This window comes from Neopelma chrysocephalum, unplaced genomic scaffold, assembly GCF_003984885.1.
Source record: "Neopelma chrysocephalum unplaced genomic scaffold, ASM398488v2 Primary Assembly neopelma1_42b, whole genome shotgun sequence".
Classification (NCBI taxonomy): domain Eukaryota; kingdom Metazoa; phylum Chordata; class Aves; order Passeriformes; family Pipridae; genus Neopelma; species Neopelma chrysocephalum.
This window is the reverse complement of record NW_020897701.1, coordinates 1,693,953-1,712,805: the sequence shown is the minus strand read 5'-3', so window position 1 is coordinate 1,712,805 and position 18,853 is coordinate 1,693,953. Positions and strand designations below refer to the sequence as shown.

Genomic DNA, 18,853 nt, shown 5'->3' with positions numbered 1-18,853 from the left:
TATGGATGCCTAGAAAAACAGATAACTGGAAATTTCAGTGTAGTCTTGACATTTGTTCATTCTGTTTTGATTGCAAAACATTTTGTGTTGTTATCACTTTTCCATATCAATAACACATGATCTTGGATTTTCTCCAGTGGATGAAAAGCTGAAAGCTTTGTAAAACTTAGGAAAAAGTGCCCTTATCATGCAGTATTATTACATAGTGTGTCTCAGCAAGGGAAAAGTATTTCATAACAATAAATACACCCAGTCTCTAAGTTTACTTTAAAATCAATTGAAATATTTCAAAAATATTTCCTTTACATTGATGGTCAACAAAATAACTTCTCTAATCCACAATAATGTCTGTGCCGTAGTTCTCTGTAGGAAAAACATACCATGTGTGTGACTGGGTACTTTAGTTTGAGTATTTTATCAGTGGAGAGTGTAGGGGGCAGCTGGAATGTTTTCCTGACTGTCAGGAATTTTTCTGCTAGGTTGTTATAATTCAGGGATCCTTTTTCCAAATCATTGCAAGAATGATTTAAAAAAAAAGGTTAGCCTTGTTCCCAGCCCACATCTAACGATTTTGAGGTCAATACTGTTTTAAGGGTTTTAGACTGAGGGTCAGAACTGACCCTATAAAAGAAGAGTAACTACTTGCTGCCCACCAAAATTTCAGGCTACTCAATCCAACTCTTTTCAATATCCACAACCCATTCTGTATGTTTTGCTTTCCAGCCTGCTGGAACTAGGGAACCAACTTCCCTGCTTCTGCTGGGGAGAATTTTCCTTTCTTCACTTATTTAGTCCACGAGTCACACTTTTCTTCAGGATGGATGTACAAACAGGTCTTGAGAGTGCCTTCCTGTCCATCTCCATAGAGGAGTAACCCACAGTTTCCTTCGGCTCTGAAGAAATGGTTTCAAGAAGTTTCTTTCAGCCTGTCTTATTAATGGGCCTGATGAATCCAAAATATCTCTGCCTCTGTGCTCAATTGTCTGTAACTATCTCATTAACTGTGACTGCTGAGAGTTAGATGGAGCAGGGTTCAAGCTTCTACATTTGTTGTTGGGGTTTTTTCTTAAAAAAAAAAAAGAAGAGACAAGACAGGTGGGGCAGTAATTCAGTCTAGTATGACAGTGGATCTGTGAAGCCCTGTACTAGGGTACATTTTTTGTATTACAACATTATATTATAAATATGTGTTGGGGATTACTGGGTACTTTTTCTAAGAAGTTCAAATTAAACTCTAAATTAATGCACTATAAATTTGGGTTCTACAAAGGCCTTCAGATATAAAGTATGCTACATCTTCATAGGACAGTTCTTGTAACATGATGCTAATCTAGTGTTTGGTAATGCACACAGGTCCTCCAGACACAGCTGGATACCTTACTTGAAGGGCAAGAAAGCATTAAAAGTTGCAGCAACTTCACAGCCCAAGCCCTCAACCATGGCACTGAAACCGAAGTGCTGCTGGTGAAGAAGCAAATGAGCGACAAGCTGAATGAACTGGCTGAGCGGGACTTCCCACTGCAACCCCGTGAAAATGATCAGTTGGACTTCATAGTGGAAACAGAAGGCCTGAAGAAGTCCATTCACAACCTGGGTACTATTTTAACCACCAATGCCGTTGCCTCTGAAACAGTTGCCACAGGTGAGGGACTGAGGCAGACAGTGATTGGACAGCCCATGTCCGTCACCATCACAACCAAGGACAAAGATGGGGAACTCTGTAAATCTGGGAATGCTTACCTCACTGCTGAACTGAGCACGCCTGATGGGAGTGTAGCGGATGGAGAAATACTTGACAACAAAAATGGCACTTACGAATTTTTGTATACTGTTCAGAAAGAAGGGGACTTCACTTTGTCTCTGAGACTTTATGATCAACATATCAAGGGCAGCCCATTCAAACTTAAAGTGGTCAGATCAGCAGATGTGTCCCCTACCACTGAAGGGGTTAAGAGGCGTGTTAAATCTCCTGGCAGTGGTCATGTGAAGCAGAAAGCTGTGAAAAGACCTGCAAGCATGTACAGCACTGGCAAAAGAAAAGAGAATCCCATTGAAGATGATTTGATCTTCAGAGTAGGTAGGTGATTTTGCTGCCTGTGACATACTTAAAAATAGTTTAGGGAAACTGGATGAAAAAGTTAAATTACTGTAAAGTTAAAGGTGTAAGTAGAGCAACCTGATATCTTTAGGCTTCTTGACTTTTGTAAATTTTGAAAGCCCACACTTCTGGAATTATGTTTGCAGCAAATATTTAATTGGGATTTGGATTTAGCAATGCATACATTTGATTTGGGATATTTTAAAAACTGGTAATATTCTTATTACAAAGCTTTTGGTATGGATTAAAGTAATTTCAACTTGTAATTTCTGCTTCTGTATCCCTTGCTTCTAGTGAGCAGTTTCTGGCTAAATAGCGGTATGGTTCTGGTTTGGCTTTCGTTGGTAGTGGTGTTGTTTGTTAGATTTATTTTTTAGCTATTTTCTCCAATACACTACAAACTCTAGAAGTCTTCAACATTTTCCAAAAAGTGCAGTGCCCTTTTTTTTTCTCTTGGGATGCAGTCATGACCATGTGCTTTATTTTTGAGTTTTATCTCCTCCCTTTCTTCACCAGTTGGAAAAGGAAGATGAAATAATTAGAACAAGAGCTATGCATGTCTCAGAGTTTTTCCTGATTAAACCTCTCAGAGTGCCGACATTTGGGATATATCGATTGCTATTTTTTAGAAAATCTGAGCTGAGAGTAATATTTCATCCTATTACATGTTCAGCTTTCAGCCACTCATTTCGCACACTGACCCTACACAGATAGAGATGTTCCTCTGGGCTTCTGTGGGCTTATGTATGCATCATCTGAAAGGTCTCAAGCCATTGCAGCTGTAATTCTCTAGAGTTTTATACTCTTCCACAATATGCTATATTATTGAGTGTTTTATACTCTTCCACAATTTGCAAAATTATTGAGACAGGTAAGACTTCTGACATTTTCACAAGGATTTCCTTCATGGATTTAAGAGTTCGTTTGGTTCAGCTCACTTTGAAAAATTAAGGTTTGGTTCATTTGTTAATGAGGTAATGTAAAGTTTATCACTCTTTTCCAACACAGCTGTTTCTATTTTGAACCCATTGTTGAATTCCTCTAATGGTCCTAGCCAAATCTGGATCTGTATTTTAAACTGGGCAGGATAAATCTTATATTGGGGCTGCCAGAAGCTCATACAGCTGTGTTGGAGAACCACCCTGCAATATTCCTCTGGTCATCCAAGTATTTGGAGTATGCTATGGTATGTGCACTGATATATGGGCTTTTATGCACAAGTAAATTGATCAGCTCCTAGTAGGAGATTGTTGTCCTGCTAGTATTAGCAAGAGATAGCATTAACACAACATTAGTATGTTTCCTTCATGGGGAAGTGTGCATTGGATCTTCTGCCAATTCTGTGCTATTCATGGCTTTTAAAGTGGCATGTGGTTCTCTTCAGACATTTTAAGGTCACGTTATTGACTTCACATTCATAGATTTATGTAACTCATTATTTATGACAACAGAGCATTTCTTGCATCCTCTTTTTCTGTCTCAATAATTTATACCCTCAATCTATTACTTTAAACAGATGCGATCTCTAAGGGTGTGTCCATGCAATATCTGTGCAGCGTATCCTTATTCTATACAAATGAAAACAAGAATGTTCTTATGATACCTAGAAAATAATTGTTACTCAGTGTTTTTTTGCTACCTCTACAAGTGGTAGGAAGCACTAAAGTGAGAGGGAAGTCTCTTCTTCATTACCCTGCTTTTGTGCCTTAGACCCATGCTGAGCAGAGGTGAGAGATGTTCACAGTATCAGCCACTTCCACCTTCCTTGGTAAATCTCTCCCATGTCCTCCAAAGGAGGGTTAAGAGACATAGTTGGCATCAGCTGCTCTGTCCAGGACTCCATTTTGTGTTCTAGCTCTGCCGTGCTTTGTGCCTTGGTACTTTTTCTCTTCTGGCAATTGTCATGACTGGGTTCTTTGACACTGTTTAGCAGTAGTGGTGCTATTTCCCACTTTAACTTCTTTTTTCCCTTCATGTATTTATATTTGGGATTAGCATCAGATACAGCCAGATGGAGAGTTGGCCCTTTGCTAGAAAGTACCATTTTCTTTTTCCTCAGACTGTGTTTATTTGTCTGATCAGTCATGTAACTGAGCATCTAAGTTTAGCTGGTACATTTAATGTGTAAAAAAAAAGAAGTGCCTTTAACAGTACCTTCTGTCAGCCTCCTTACTAGGCGTGAACGTCATCTGGTCTGTTATCAATGCTAAAGGCAAATAAGAGCCTTACTGTGAATCTACTCCACATAAAAACTCAAAAACAAGGCCTATGTAATAATAGCTTTAGTGCAGTTTAGAAAGTAGGCTTAGGGGGAGCAAAGGGATTCTTGATCAGGTCTTTCGCAGAATTACAAAAGGGGGAAGGTTGGAAGGGACCACAGTGGGTCATCTGGTCCAACCTCATGATCAAGCAGGGTCATCCTAGAGCACATAGCACAGGATTGTGTCCAGATGGCTCTTGAATATCTCTAGTGAGGGAGACTGCATAACCTCTCTGGGCAACCTGTTGCAGTGCTTGGTTACCTGCACAGTAAAGAAGTTCTTCCTCATGTTCAGGTGCATAAGGCATTCCTGTGCCTCAGTTTCTGCCCATTGCCTCTTGTCCTGTTGCTTGGCACCACCAAGAAGAGCCTGGATCCATCCTCTTGACACTCTTCCTTCAGATACTGATAGACATGGATGAGGTCCTCTCTCAGTTGTCTCTTCTTGAGGCCAAACAGGCCCAAACTCTTTAAGCCTTTCCTCATAAGAAAGATGGTCTAGTCCCTTAATCATCTTTTTAGCCCTCTACTGGACCTGCTCCAGGAGCTCCATGTTTCTCTTGTACTGAGGAGTCTGGACACGGCACTGCAGGTGTGGCCTCACTGGGGCTCAGCAGAGTGGCAAGATCACCTCACAGTGGTGATGGTGCTCTTCCTAATGCAGTCCAGCATACCATTGTCCTTCTTGGCCACAAGGGTACACTGCTACCTCATGGACAGCCTGTTGTTCACCAGGATTCCCAGGTCCTTCTCTGCAGAGCTGCTTTCCATCAGGTCAGCCTGTACTGGTGCCTGGGGTTATTCCTCCGCAGGTGCAGGACCCTGTATTTACTTTTGTTGAATTTCAGATGGTTCCTCTCTCCCCATCCCTCAAGCCTGTCAAGGACCTTCTGGAAGGCTGCACAGCACTCTGGGATATCAGCCACTCCTACTAGCTTTGTTTCATCAGCAAACTTGCTGAGGAAGCCTCTACTGCTTCATCCAAGTCAACTGATGAATAAGTTAATACTGGAGGACACTGCTAGATATAATCCTCCAACTAGACTCTGTGCCACTGATCATGACACATTTCTTTAATTGTCTCTGAAGGCTTCTGCCTGAAACTCCATACTGGATTGTTCTTTTTGAAAGGAACAGGGCTGGCTCCAAGTATATACTTGTTGCATTTTTACAAAGATGCATAAGGGGACAGATAGGGATACGCATCTCCTTGAAAAAAAATACGGATTTTTCCAACTGCAGTTAGCCCCCTTGGGTGGATGGTTCAGAGGAACCTTCTCCCTGTAGCAAGCAGCATCTGCTTCCTCCTCTTTCCCCGTCCCTTCTCTACCTTTCCGACAAGGTCCTGTCCTGGCCAAATTACAGCCTGGCTAAGGGCATTGGAGAAGAAAGGGATATGTATGTGGAGTCATTCCATGTACTACAGAAGTATGATATATGAAGTGCAGAGGTCCCTCTGACACACTTTAATCAGTTGTTCTTCATTCTCTGTTTCAGAACTCTGGAACAAAACCATTAATAATTAGTATGAAATAGCAAGATGTTTTCTATACAGAATTTATATTTCTGTAGAAATAGAAATGCCTGGTAATGGGAAAATAGGATCTCCTTTTCCAGTTTATTAGCTCAAATCCCTCTGATGCTTGTCACGAACTCTTTATGAGCTTGTGATGGCCACTGTGAAGTTTGGCCAGGCCTACATTGCATTACATTGCAGTGATTACCTGTACTGGACAGGGGGGGGACAACTCTGACATCAGTTGCTGGCAAAATCCCCAGCATGAGTCTGATGTCCTGACAACCGAGACCTGGCCTGGATTCTATTCTTATTATTCGAGGTTTGGCTGCTGTACCAACTCTTTCTGAGGTGCACAACCCCTGGGTTTGTGCATACCTATCTGTGGTGACAGGGGCTCTGCTGCACAAGCAAGTCTTGGAAGTGGCCTTGGCCAAGCTTTTAGGGACAGGTGCTGTGTAAAGCAAATTAATACAAATCAGACCATCTTCACTACCAATACTGTGTGGGCATATCTGCCAGAGTTCCTACTGAATTATTCATTCCTCTTTAAAGGTTACAAACACTGTGTGCCTTCAGCCAACAGACTGATTGATTTTAAAACTTGCAGTTATGTGGGAACTTGGATTAGAAACACTGACATTTCTTTTACAGCAAGCACATAGCCTTAACAATTCAGTGCAGTTTTACAACAGAGCCTTTTGGTTTTCAGCTGTATCTATTATGAGATGGAGCATCACATCCTCATAATATGTAAGATTTGACTAAATATCTTTTGGCACTCTGAGGAAAAAATAAAGGAAGCTAGGAAACAACAAAACAACTTCTTGACACTTGTCTATGCAGGATGTATGTAGGTCTTTCCATGCTGTTTAGTTTTATCCTTTTTTTCAGTACCACATAGGGAAGAGTCCAAGAAGTATTTGAAGTGTTGTAGGCAGGAAAGAAGTGGTATGTACACAACAGGTTATGGCCACTCACAACCTCTAAAGTCTTCCCAATAATCTGTAATAATTCTGCAGTTTTATTTTGTCTCTCTGAATCTATTCCCTTCCTGCTGGAGGTAGGACATGTTTTTTCTTTGTGTTTTAGGAACCTGGGGAATCTAGGTAAGCAAGCAAGGAGGTTATTATTCATATTAGTAAAACTTAGAAAGCAAAAACCATTCCTTCTCTTACTGTGCACATCAAAAATATACACTGTACAACAAGTTTGTTCAGATTCCCAGCACTCACAGAGCAGAATCTTATTGCAGTTACATGATGTAATTTTTAATATCTCCTGTGATGCTAATGGGCTTTTAGATTATTTTTTACCCCTCTTTCTGGTGACATTCAATATGGTCTCTAGTGTGCAAGAATAAAAGATTGAAAATATGAAACTTTTTATGTGTGCTAGGTTGTCTTGAGCAAAAAGCGCATACTTACTTTGTTGAAAGCTAAATTATTGGTTTGTGTAGGCTGTGCTCAGTAATACCTGAAGGAGTTAGATAGGACTAAGACAAATCTGGTTATTATCTGTATACAAAAATGGCATAAAAGGAGCTATTCCACAGGCCACAGTCCTGCTTCCTAATAACTCTGTTCAGCCTTCCCCCTTTGAAAACTCTGCTGTCCTCTCCCAATCCCCAGTAGCTTGCCACAGCAGCTGCAGTAAAATATCTGTGTTTTCCTCCTTTGTGCCCTGCAGTAGCTCAGAACAGGAGGGAGATAAGGCTGGGCAATGACTGGCATGAAAGATGCACGCTTTCATCTCCTAACAAGGCTGCTTGGGAAACACTGGAATGAGGATTCCACTGGTTCCAGCCCTGTGCCATTGAAATGTTAGTGCCTCCCTAGGCTAAGGAGAGATGGCTGACTGCCCATAACAGAGAGAAGACAAAGCATGGGGTGCCCTGATATAGAGGAGTAGTATCTTGCAGTAAAAGATTTTCTGAAGACTCTCTCTCAAGCAGTTATGTTCGTAAGGAAGTTAGTTCTGCTTACAGAGGGGAGCTATCATCCTTTGGTGTTGCAGAGTCAGTTGCAGGAGCCTGCTTTTCCGAGGCTGACATACTTTACTACAAGCTTTCCTCTCATCATCTGAAGTGCCTGCTCTTAGCTTCAGATCTTTGCTGGCATAGTGAATTATTCAAAACAGAAAGTTCAAAGTTATCTGTTTTCCTCTTGAACATACATTAGGAAATAAGCTGTGTTTCACTAACCTCAGCTTTCTTATGCAGAGAAATTTGTGCCACTGCAGAGGGGACTGTATAAAGACCTGTGTGCAAATTAGGACCTATGTGATAGGTTTAATAGCTACAAAGTGCTAGGTACAAGGACATTTCATGGAGCTGAATTTCATCTACACACTATGCTAATAAATTGCTAAATTTCTTAAGCTTACTATCAAATGTGAATGTGGCATTCCTGGGTAATTTCTTTAGTTTTTCCTTTGATGTATATTTACAAGGTCCCACTGAAGAACACTCAGTAACTCTTTATATAGGTCTCTCTTATCTTTAAAAATGAAATTCCTTGACTTTCAAGAACATTTTTCTAAGGCTAAGGACCATACATTCCATAAAGTTTGTGCTAGTTGGTTCCAGATGCTCTAGCTTATGCATCCTCTTTTTTAACAAATGTTTTCCCTTTACTCTCAGTAGTAAAAAGAATGTTTCTCCCTTTTCTTCCATTCTCTTTGGCTAAAAGGCAAAAAGGAAACTTATCATTAGCATATGGTGGAAAAAAATTACTGCATGTATCCCTCGGGCACTGCTTATTAAAAGAATACACAGAAATGGCTCAAGAATGGGTAATGTAATTGGTATGTAACTCACTATTCCCTGAATACGTAGTTTCTCCTTGCAGTACAAAAACTGAGAAGCATTTGCCTTGTTTAGAGGATGGAGCAGATGGAGTTGAAGAAAATAAATCTTGAAACAAAGGGACATTCCTGCAGCAGCAAGTACAGAGAAATTAAATGTTACTTGTTAGCCAGTGACAGGAAATATGAATCCTACAGCTATCACCACAGAAGAAAGAAGGGTTGTTATGAGCATACACATCCCTAATGAAAGCCAAATACAAATTAGACCTAATATATATGTCTTATATTAGGCATCACAGTCAGAACAGTTTTAATCATTGAGCTCCAGGATATTTTGGACTGACTAAAATAAAATACAAGCTTTTCAGTTAGTACGCAGCCAGTGAATGCTTGTAAAAATATTTTACCAGGAAAATCAGCACTGCATCCAAGTCTTGGAAAGAACAGCTTATAGAGTTGGTTGCTGGTTTGTGTTTTTTTGTTTGTTTCAAAATTCATTCATTCATAACTGCAATCTTTTCTAAAGACCCCTGAGCCTCTTTTACAAACAAATCAGGGATTTGGATATCCTGTGTTCCAGGTGTATTTTGGACCAGCCATTTTGAGGCTGATCTTTTAAAGATACCGGTTTGCTCTGTGATGCTCCTTGGAACATCTCAGAACAGACATCTAAGTAATAAGCCACCTAAACTTACCAAACTTTTGTGAAAAGTTGACATTTTACAACTCCTTATCACCTTAAGCCATTGGGGAAACAACATACAGTTCTATGTAAATCACTATTGCATTTATCCTGGGTTAAAATGAGACCTCTGAGTGTGGACACTGCTTTATGAAACAATCTAAGGTCTTTGCTGAAGCACTCAGTCTTCAGGTGATGGTCTTCATTGGCCCACATGATCCAGCCATTCACAGCTAATTCTTTATCCGAGTTTCCCTGCTAAGGGAATTTTTAAAGCCTATGACTGAAAACTGTTATGTTTATGAGTAAATAGGAAACTTTCCTGTCTTGCAGTGGCCCCATCCAAAGTGATATGTTTTAGAGACTTAGCTAATTGTACCAAAACTGTGTAATCTGTGCAAGTTCTTATCTTAGCCTCTGTCTATATTTTCCCACAGTAGTACCCCTTTAATTGCCTTCTCAGTTGAATAAAAATCCACAGTTTAAAAAGAGTCCATCGCTTAGGAAAAAAACTTTTACTAGTTCCCTCATGCAAGAGGCAATTTATGAACACTGATTTATGAAAGCCCAAGAGGTAATTATGTTGATGGCATACACGCTGAAGAATATGAATAATCCTTTCTTGTAGGTAGAATTGTGGATCTGTTACGGAGATGGTTCTTTGAAGTTGTAGCAGTGATAAGAACTCTTCAAAATAGAAATCTTTAGATCAGGAAAGTAATAATTGCATGTGTTGACATTTAGGTCCTAACTGATTAGTCCTGTCTAACCTGATTTCTTATGTGCTTTGTGTTCAATTTTAGGCACCAAAGGAAGAAACAAAGGGGAATTTACAAATCTTCAAGGTGTAGCTGCATCTACAAATGGAAAAATATTAATAGCAGATAGTAACAACCAGTGTGTGCAGGTATGAGGATATGCCACTTTCAGTGGGTTTTTTTCTCCCTGCCCCCACACCTCTGCCTTTTTTGCAGTCCCAGAAAGACACATTTTCTACAATTCAAGCAGATATAGAAAATACAAGGGAAGCTCAATTTGTTTATCATCCATTATCATTCTATCTTCTTGACCTGCAGCTATCTTTTTCAGATGTATACTCTATCTAGTATGTATATCCGTTTATATCCCTTCCTTATGATGTTTGGCAATGAATGAAAAAAAAAGTCATGCAATAATCTGAAAAAACGCTTTTTTGTAAATATAATTTTACATAGTAAATTTTATCCCCCATGCTTTCAAACATAAATCTAGGGTAAGGTGCCACAAATATAATTTCTTAAGGAAATACAAATAGAAGAATAAACATATAGATGTAATTTTCAAATGACTTTTAGTGTACTTAATTGACTTTTCTGTCTGATATCATGATCAACTCTTTTCTGTGGTAGCACTTCTAACATCCATAATTTCTTGGCTTCCGTAACCTGTGTGAAAATCAAGCTGTTTTTTCTTTTTTTGCTTGCCATGTATCTTTTTTACCATTAACAATTTGTCATCGCTCTTCAGGCTGCCCATGTGGTAGCAATGAACACGGCAGCAGCGTGTGGCTTGTTCTTCAGTATGTGAGAACCAGCAAGCCACATGCTGTAAGAACTCATTTCCAGGCCTTTTCAAAGAGAAAAATATTCATCAGCACCCTCATGCTTCATAATTTGCAGCCACTACAGAGGAATTTCAGTGTCTAGTTACCTGGCTTGAGGGTACAACCAGTGGACTTATTCCTATGTTTTCTACAGACTTAGTGTTTGGCTGTGGCCATCACTCAGTGCCTCAGTTTCCTCATTTTTAATATGGGTATAATACCACTTCCTACCAGCTGAGAGAGACATTGTGAAGCTTAATTCACTAAGCCTGTTTGTAAAGTACTTTGAGGTCACTGAAGAAACAGTGCAATGTAAGTGCAGAGAATTTCTTTATTTTGAAATCAGGGTTCAGGTGCAAGCTTCTTTATAAATTAGACATATCACTTTCAAATATGGACTGTGTAAAAGTGCTTCAAGTTACCAGATCTCTTCCTGACTATAGTCATTAGTTCATTAGTGACTTTTAAAATCTAAACTTCAAGAAATATGTGATGGTAATACAGAGACTTAATTTTAAAACTTATGTTTTCTATTACAGATATTTTCCAATGATGGTCAGTTCAAAAGCCGTTTTGGCATACGAGGAAGGTCTCCTGGCCAGCTGCAGCGGCCAACAGGAGTGGCTGTGCATCCCAGTGGTGACATCATTATTGCAGACTATGATAACAAATGGGTTAGCATATTCTCATCAGATGGAAAATTTAAGGTACGAGTTACCATGTGAACTCTCCTGAGCTTTCTCTGTCTTCCAAAGGAATGCAAATGTTTTTCAAGAGACTGCATGTAACTTAGTCTAAATTCCATTGCTGTGATGCGGAAACCCATGACACAACCATGTTGTATAATTAATAGGAGGAGATCACAGTTGTGATGCTAATCTTATACCAAGTAGAGACAATATGTTCCACTTTACAGGTCTGCATACTAGGTGCTTGGATTCCTTTCTATAACTTATGGTTGAGGATAGTTAGTGCCATCAAGTCTAGTCGGACTAGCTCAACAACCTTCATGTCATTAGTACTCTGATTGTACAGAAAGGTATGTGCAGATATGTGTGTACACACAGACAAACACAAAATCTTATGAGGAGTATGTGAAGCTCTGCACTGACATATGGAGGAGAAAAAGAAGGTAGCAGATTGATGATGCATTCCTCCACTCCATGTATATCAGCAAATAAAGTGTCTAATTCATGTAGGATCCTATTGGTAATCAAAGCAAGGAAGGGCAGCTCAGGATGTTGTTCCAGTTCTACAGCATAGACAGGAATATTTTAGGTTGTGTGATTGTGTGATGACTGGAAAAACTGAAATACCATAATAATGTCTTAAGTTTCAGAAATAAGAAATTCTGAGGAAAGCACACCTCTTATTGTCATAGCACCTCTGATCCCTTTAATGGGAGTAAATTAAGATGGCAGCTACTACGCTGCATTTATGATTGTCAATCTGCAGTATTTATTTTGCTTGGTTCAGGTGTAATTCCAGAGACAATTAAACATTGCCTGTATTTGATGCTGTTCTCTGAATGCATGTTACCAAGTCTGGTGGTGATGCTAGAAAGAGCCACCTATACCAGCAGTTAGCAGTACTCACTGGTCATTGGGATCATGGATCTGCAGGGACATTTCCACCATAAGTTCTTAGTTCTACAGTCCTACTTTGGAGAGAATTGGCTAATTTTCTGGCAGTCTAATGAGCAAAAACCCGGAGCCTGAGCTGCTCATGTCCGCACCAAGAAATGGCCTTCCTTTGAAAAGTCTTTGCAAAGTGACAAATGCTACAGCAGATAGGAGATAGTGCTTGTATAGTCCTCAGTGACCTCCATCTGAGAAACTGATGTCTATGCTTTTAAAAGTATCCAGATCATGTATAGACTTGAAACAAAAATAAAATAATACTAATATGCAATGCAAGTGTTAAAAAAGTACAAATCACTTGCATTTGCAGAGAGTATGTTATTTTCCTTGTCAACTAATTTTGAAAATGTGCAGCTACACAGGAAAATCTTGGGTTTGGTTGAAGTCCTTGAATGAAATGGAAACACCAAAACAAACCCAAAGAAAGATGTAATTTAGTTAAGAATCCAAATATGCTGAATATCCAAATGTGTTTTAAATAATTATTAACATCTTTAATGTGAAACTGGCTTGATCTGAACACAGAGCATGGAGGGCTTGTTTTCCTTCCTTCTCAAGATATGCTGTAAATCCAGCATTTTGGATGGTGCCAGCTCTGGAGGAAAAAGCTCTGGAGAAGCCAGGACCCTATGTGCGATATACTACCAGCAGGGACAGAGGTATTGAATAAAAAATTAATTATTAATGTTGTTCCTCTGATGTGAAGCCTAGCTTTATTTTTAGTCAATATATTTGTTGGATTGCAAAAGCTATGCAATGTTGGCAATATTTGTGTGGTTTATACAAGTTAATGCATTGGACTTCATAGTTCTTGGAATTGGATTGATTAAATGAGAGATGAAGCATCAATGTTATAAAACACTATTTTTAGATTGAATGCAATAAGCCATATTTATGAGAGAAAAAATAAATTTTTTATGTGGAGGATAGGCATAATCATATCTATGCAGGAGCTGGGTGCAGGGCAGGTGGCAGAGCATGTACGTGGGGAGAGCAGGAGCAGGGCAAGGGGAGCACCAGGATGGAGACATGGATGGGCATCAGGACCAGGTCCACACTCTGAGGAGCTGTTTTCGGAGAAGTGGATCCTGTATTGGTGCAGCACTGGTTGAGGGGGATGCTGTACTGCACACTGTGTAGTCGGTGAGCTGTGCTGAGGGACAGGGGTGGGGGGAGCACAGGGCCTGGAGGAGCCTTGGGGACACACACAGAGGGTTGGGAGGTTGTGCCCACCAAGGCTGTAAGATGGTGCTTGGAAGGGATGGGGCTTGTACTGGGCATCATGGTGCAGGGCCAGGAATTGGACTCAATGGTCCTTGTGGGTCCCTTCAAACTCAAGATATTCTATGATGGGGTTATATAAAATATATTTGAAACACAGGACATAGGTATAACAGATCTAGCCTGTGGGAATTTAGGCAAAGCCTCGTAATTTCTTGTGTGTTGGCAATGGTAATTCTTACAGGGGCTTTGTCAGATTAAATTGGGCAGCACTTGCTAAAATAACAGAGAAAGAGAGAGAGAGAATGGCATTTCCCTTCAAAGGACTGTGCCTGCAAGTCATTATATAAGACCTTTGCAGGTGGCCTGCTAGTTGTTAACTCAGCATTATCAGGGGTCTGTTTTGAACTTAATCTTACCATTTCTGATGTTGTCCCCTTCCTTCTGTATTTACTTACACTTACTCTCTCTTAGTGGCATTTTAATAGTCATGTGAGCCAGAAGGCAAATTTCCCTGGAGCCAGGCCCAGGCATCTCCCTGCTTACAGCACTGGCGTGACTCACCCCGGCAACCTCCACTGCCAGGCAGAAAAGTGTCACCTTCCTCAGTTGCTGGCAGCAACAGAGACAGACCTCTGTTTTGTCAAGACTGTTTTAACTTGCATAATGCAGAGGTGGACAAACTCTAATCTAAGGTTGCACCAAGACACAAGCCTTTTAAAATGAGAGGCTGTATTATTGTGGTAAAGACTCAGATAGGGTCTTAGGATTTGGCGCTTCTATTTCTGGCTATGCCACAGATCTCACAGGTGACTAGTGATCTTCCGTTTCACTTCTCAGTGCTTTGTTTTCCTCACCTCTAGAAGGCATATAGCAGTGCTGGCTTCCTCTGTCAAATACTCTGAAATCTCTTGAGAAAACTGTTACAGCAGACATATCTTTAGGCTAAAGAGAGAGCACGTGGTGAAGCAATAGCTTCTTACCAGTGTGGTGTTCAAACCTAGTGATGGAACTGGACAACAGAGCCAAGAGAATGATTTCTAGTCCTCTGAGAAGAGAATTATTTTTCTCCTAGTCTTGAAGAGTTATGTATAACATAGCCTGTATCAACCAAACAGGGCTGCAAGTCAAGATCAAGTTTAGATGAGTGGAAAAAGATGAAAGGAAACATTTTATATGTCAGACTTTTTTTTCTTGTCTCATTAGAAGAATTAAAGAAAGAGCTATTTGAAGCTGGTTGCATGTTCAGATAGGAATAGGTAGTGTGGTTAAATGGTCACAGTTGAATTATGGTGGTCACGTGAATGATAAATTCATGTATTGTGCGATACTGCAGTCTGTAACAAAGCTCTATCTCCTTATTAGGAAAGTTCTCAAACAGGAAAGGATGGTATGTTGAAAGTCTATAATTAATTCCTGAAAATCGTGAACCTTTCAGACAGCAAGAAGATTGGTAGAGTTAACCTTAAAGCCCAAACATGCTTACTTCTACAGTGGAAAAGTCTTTATAAATTTTACATAGTCTGGCTGATTTTTTTTTTTACCTCTAGGAATATCCCACACTAGAATATTTTCCAGCCTGGTAGGATGACTTTATAAACACATATTTGAAAAACAGTCTAAATTCCTAAGAGCCTATAAAAGAAGGGACATAATGTCCTTGACTGAATTCAATTAAACACATTATTTGTATTAAGGGTTCACATGATTCATTATACTGTATTCATTTCTAATGGCAGAAAAGTCTGAAAATACTTCCATTCATACACTTAACAGGAGTGACTGGGTTTCATAATGTTCTGTTCTAAATAATCAAACCTATAATTCTAAGAAACTTTCTGACATAAAAATATACAAAGAATATGTTCAGCCAGACCCAGTAATGTGTCATCAGCATATTTTGATCTAAACTGGAAACAGAGATTTTTAGTAAAAGGCACTGCAAACTCTAGCTGGATATACTTTATTGCTGCCTGCAAATTATATTTTAAATCCTGGTCCAAGAACAGTGATTTTTATTACTCTTCTCAGCACTGAGTGCCCATTAATGTAGTATGTGATTTATTCATTTTATTTTTCCATATGTGTTTATATGGGCAGGAAGTCACTGTACTCACAAGTCTGAGTTATTTTTCCATAGGAATCCTGGAAAGATGGTAAGGAGGTGGTGCAATGTACAAGCAGACAAACACACGGACATCCCAGAGGAAAGAAGGGAATATGATTTAATCACCCCAAAGGAAATAAATCTACTGATTTGCATTTGATTCATGTTTTTGCTACTTTGTTGTTATGCAAACCTGAATACATTTTGTAGGTCTGCTGGTATATTTCCCCTGGTGAACAGAAAGTAATTTTTAATAGTTTTTCCTGGGAATATTTTAGCATGATTCAGCTAGGTGGATTTTGCCTAAATATTTAGCAATTTATAACAGTGTACGTACTTGAACATAAAACAGACTCATGATCATTGCTTGTTGGCTAATCATAGTCTTGAAGCTGCAAGATTTACTCCCTGGAGTTTTCTTTATTTGAGACTGAAAGAGGTTGTGTAGTGACTTAGTACCAGACATCCTCAGGGAGCCCAGATGGTTTTATTTTAGGACAGTTCCTACTTTTACCTGCAATCCCACCTAGGAGAATGTACCATGGAGTAGGAGCATGGGACTTACTAAGGGTAGTAGAGAAATGAATTAGGTAATAGATATTCTTCATGCCTTGCAATCTGTCCCACCTTGATAGGTTCCAGTACTATTCACAACTTGCAGGAGGTAGAGGAGAGGGGCAGAGAAGTCAGAAGTAGATGTGGTTTAATGGTGAACATGGCAGTGTTAGGTTAATGCTTCGACTCAGAGGTTCTTTCCAACCTAAGTGATTCTGTAATTCTATGCATTGTTTGTTCTATGTAGTGATCCATCCCACTCTGCAAAGGCAATGAGGTGAAAAATGGCCTTGTTTCATAAATAAGATGAGTATCTTAGTATCTATTTAATTTAAATTCCAATAGAAACAGAAAAGTATATTCTTCACCAAGATATGGACCTCACTTTGTAGGTCATGTCTCTCACAAACTACTACAGGATCTGAAAGTTCTGGAATCCATAATTTCAGCACAGCCTGTTTGGTGGATTGTCTGTCCAGTACAGTAAAGATGCTGGCAAGAGACCAGACTTTTGAAACCAACCACAGATTTCCAAATCTGTGTATCAATTAAAAAAAAAAAACAAACAAAAGCAGGACACAAGTTGCTCCATTCCAACCCGAACAACCTTTTTTAACTGAAAGGTCAAAACTCAACTGATTTTATGTAGATTAAAACAGTTTATAGAATCGCTGCCTAAAAGAAGAGCAGAATGGTGAAAAATGTGGAATGGGTTGTGAGGTAATCCTAGAATCTTCTTGGGTAGACGCCCAGATAGTTCATGGATTCTTTGAAGGCTTTGTCTCAATTTCTGTTTGCTCTGTTGCTTAGATCCTCTTCTTAGATCCCCTTCTTTTTGATCCTACTGAAAATTGGTTCTAACATTTTCTGATTTGACAGCTCTCTAACCTTTCCAAATAATTTACTCTGTGTGAGATCCATCTCATCTCCACTGAACATTTTTCCACTGAAATATTGTATACAATATTTGTTGCTGGTTATGCTGGCAGATGGTTTTGGTAGTCACAAGGCCTATTTAAAATGATGGAAATTATTTTATTTACCTATGACAAGAGCAAGGTTTGATTTGTTTAGTGTTTCAAAGATGAATTCATTTGCTGTTTGGCAGCATGATCCTCTCTCCTTTGCAGTTTTCAGCTGACACTTCATGTGTCTAAGCAGAAAGTGAAGCAATCTGATGCGGATCTGGTGGAAGATAGAGAGGTTAGCCTGAGATTTAGCTCTGCTCAAATTCTTTCCTAGAGCACTCAGAAGGTGCTGGTGTCTCATGAACCCAAGAAAGGGAAGAGAGGACATCATAGCCTACATCCCACCCACCTCTGATGCTCTAAGAGTGAACTCTGACTGCTTTGAATGCAGGCAATGACGGAGGCATATTTCCCTGTCCGTAATCAGGTGGTTGTTGGACTTGGGAATAGAATGCAATAGGAGGCAGAAGTCTTTTCTGATTGTCTGCCTATCCTGCTGGTACCCTAATGCTGGATATACAGACATTTCTTGACAGATGCTGTAGTTTGTCAAGACACACATGATTGTGTTTCTTTTGAGTTGTATATTTGGACTCAGTTGCTGAGGTGGCAAATTTTTCACTCTAGAAAAGACATATATAAAGCAGTCTTTATTTCAGCTGAAGAAAAAATTATGAAGTACACAGTAAGAACTGATAAAAACAATTGCTTCCAACTGTTAATGACAAAAATGCCTCTCCATCCTGCTGTGTGCCTGTAATACAATCTTCAAAATGTACTAACTAATTTCTACCATGCCAATATATTCTCCTGTTTTGTATTTTCCCTTTTAGGCCAAAATTGGGTCTGGAAAGCTCATGGGCCCTAAAGGTGTTTCAGTGGATCGTAACGGACACATCATTGTAGTGGACAATAAAGCATGCTGTGTCTTCATCTTCCAGCCAAATGGGAAAATAGTCACCAGGTTTGGTAGTCGAGGAAATGGTGACAAGCAGTTTGCAGGTACACTTGATGGTAATATGTAAATCCCCTTTTCTTGCCTCTTCTGCTCACATTTGCATGATGTTTGAGCATGTTGAAGATGCTATATCCTACTCATTTATCCTCTGGGGAGAGGTTCTCCTAAACATACAGCTCCTATTCACCATTTGTTTCATTGGTCAGAAAGACTGCAACATCTGTTCTGCAAATGCAGCTGTAACCAGATTGTTTTATCTACCTCTCTGTGCCTGGAAGCATTTCAGATCAGTGATCCAAGAAAGACTGATCTTAACTAGCATTTTATAAGTGCTTAGTAATGCCCACACTAAGCTGTTCATGGTAATCAGCTCAAGCACTGTGCTTTGTATTTCCAATGATCAGATACACATAGACCAATGCCCCAAGTGGTAGCTTCCCACTCATTAGAAAATGAGT

General features: G+C 39.6%; 1 protein-coding gene across 16 annotated transcripts in view; it reads left to right on the top strand.

Moving 5' to 3' along the window:
- TRIM2 (tripartite motif containing 2) overlaps positions 1-18,853 on the top strand; it is a 93,570-nt gene that overhangs the window by 64,622 nt on the left and 10,095 nt on the right. For 14 of the 16 annotated variants that reach the window (XM_027676905.1, XM_027676897.1, XM_027676895.1 and 11 more), the window contains 4 exons: positions 1,354-2,077; positions 10,168-10,271; positions 11,486-11,653; positions 18,271-18,451. In XM_027676905.1, the coding sequence (XP_027532706.1) occupies positions 1,354-2,077; positions 10,168-10,271; positions 11,486-11,653; positions 18,271-18,451 (1,177 nt within the window). The remainder of the gene's footprint in view (positions 1-1,353; positions 2,078-10,167; positions 10,272-11,485; positions 11,654-18,270; positions 18,452-18,853) is intronic. The other 2 variants (XM_027676908.1, XM_027676909.1) reach the window with 1 other exon arrangement.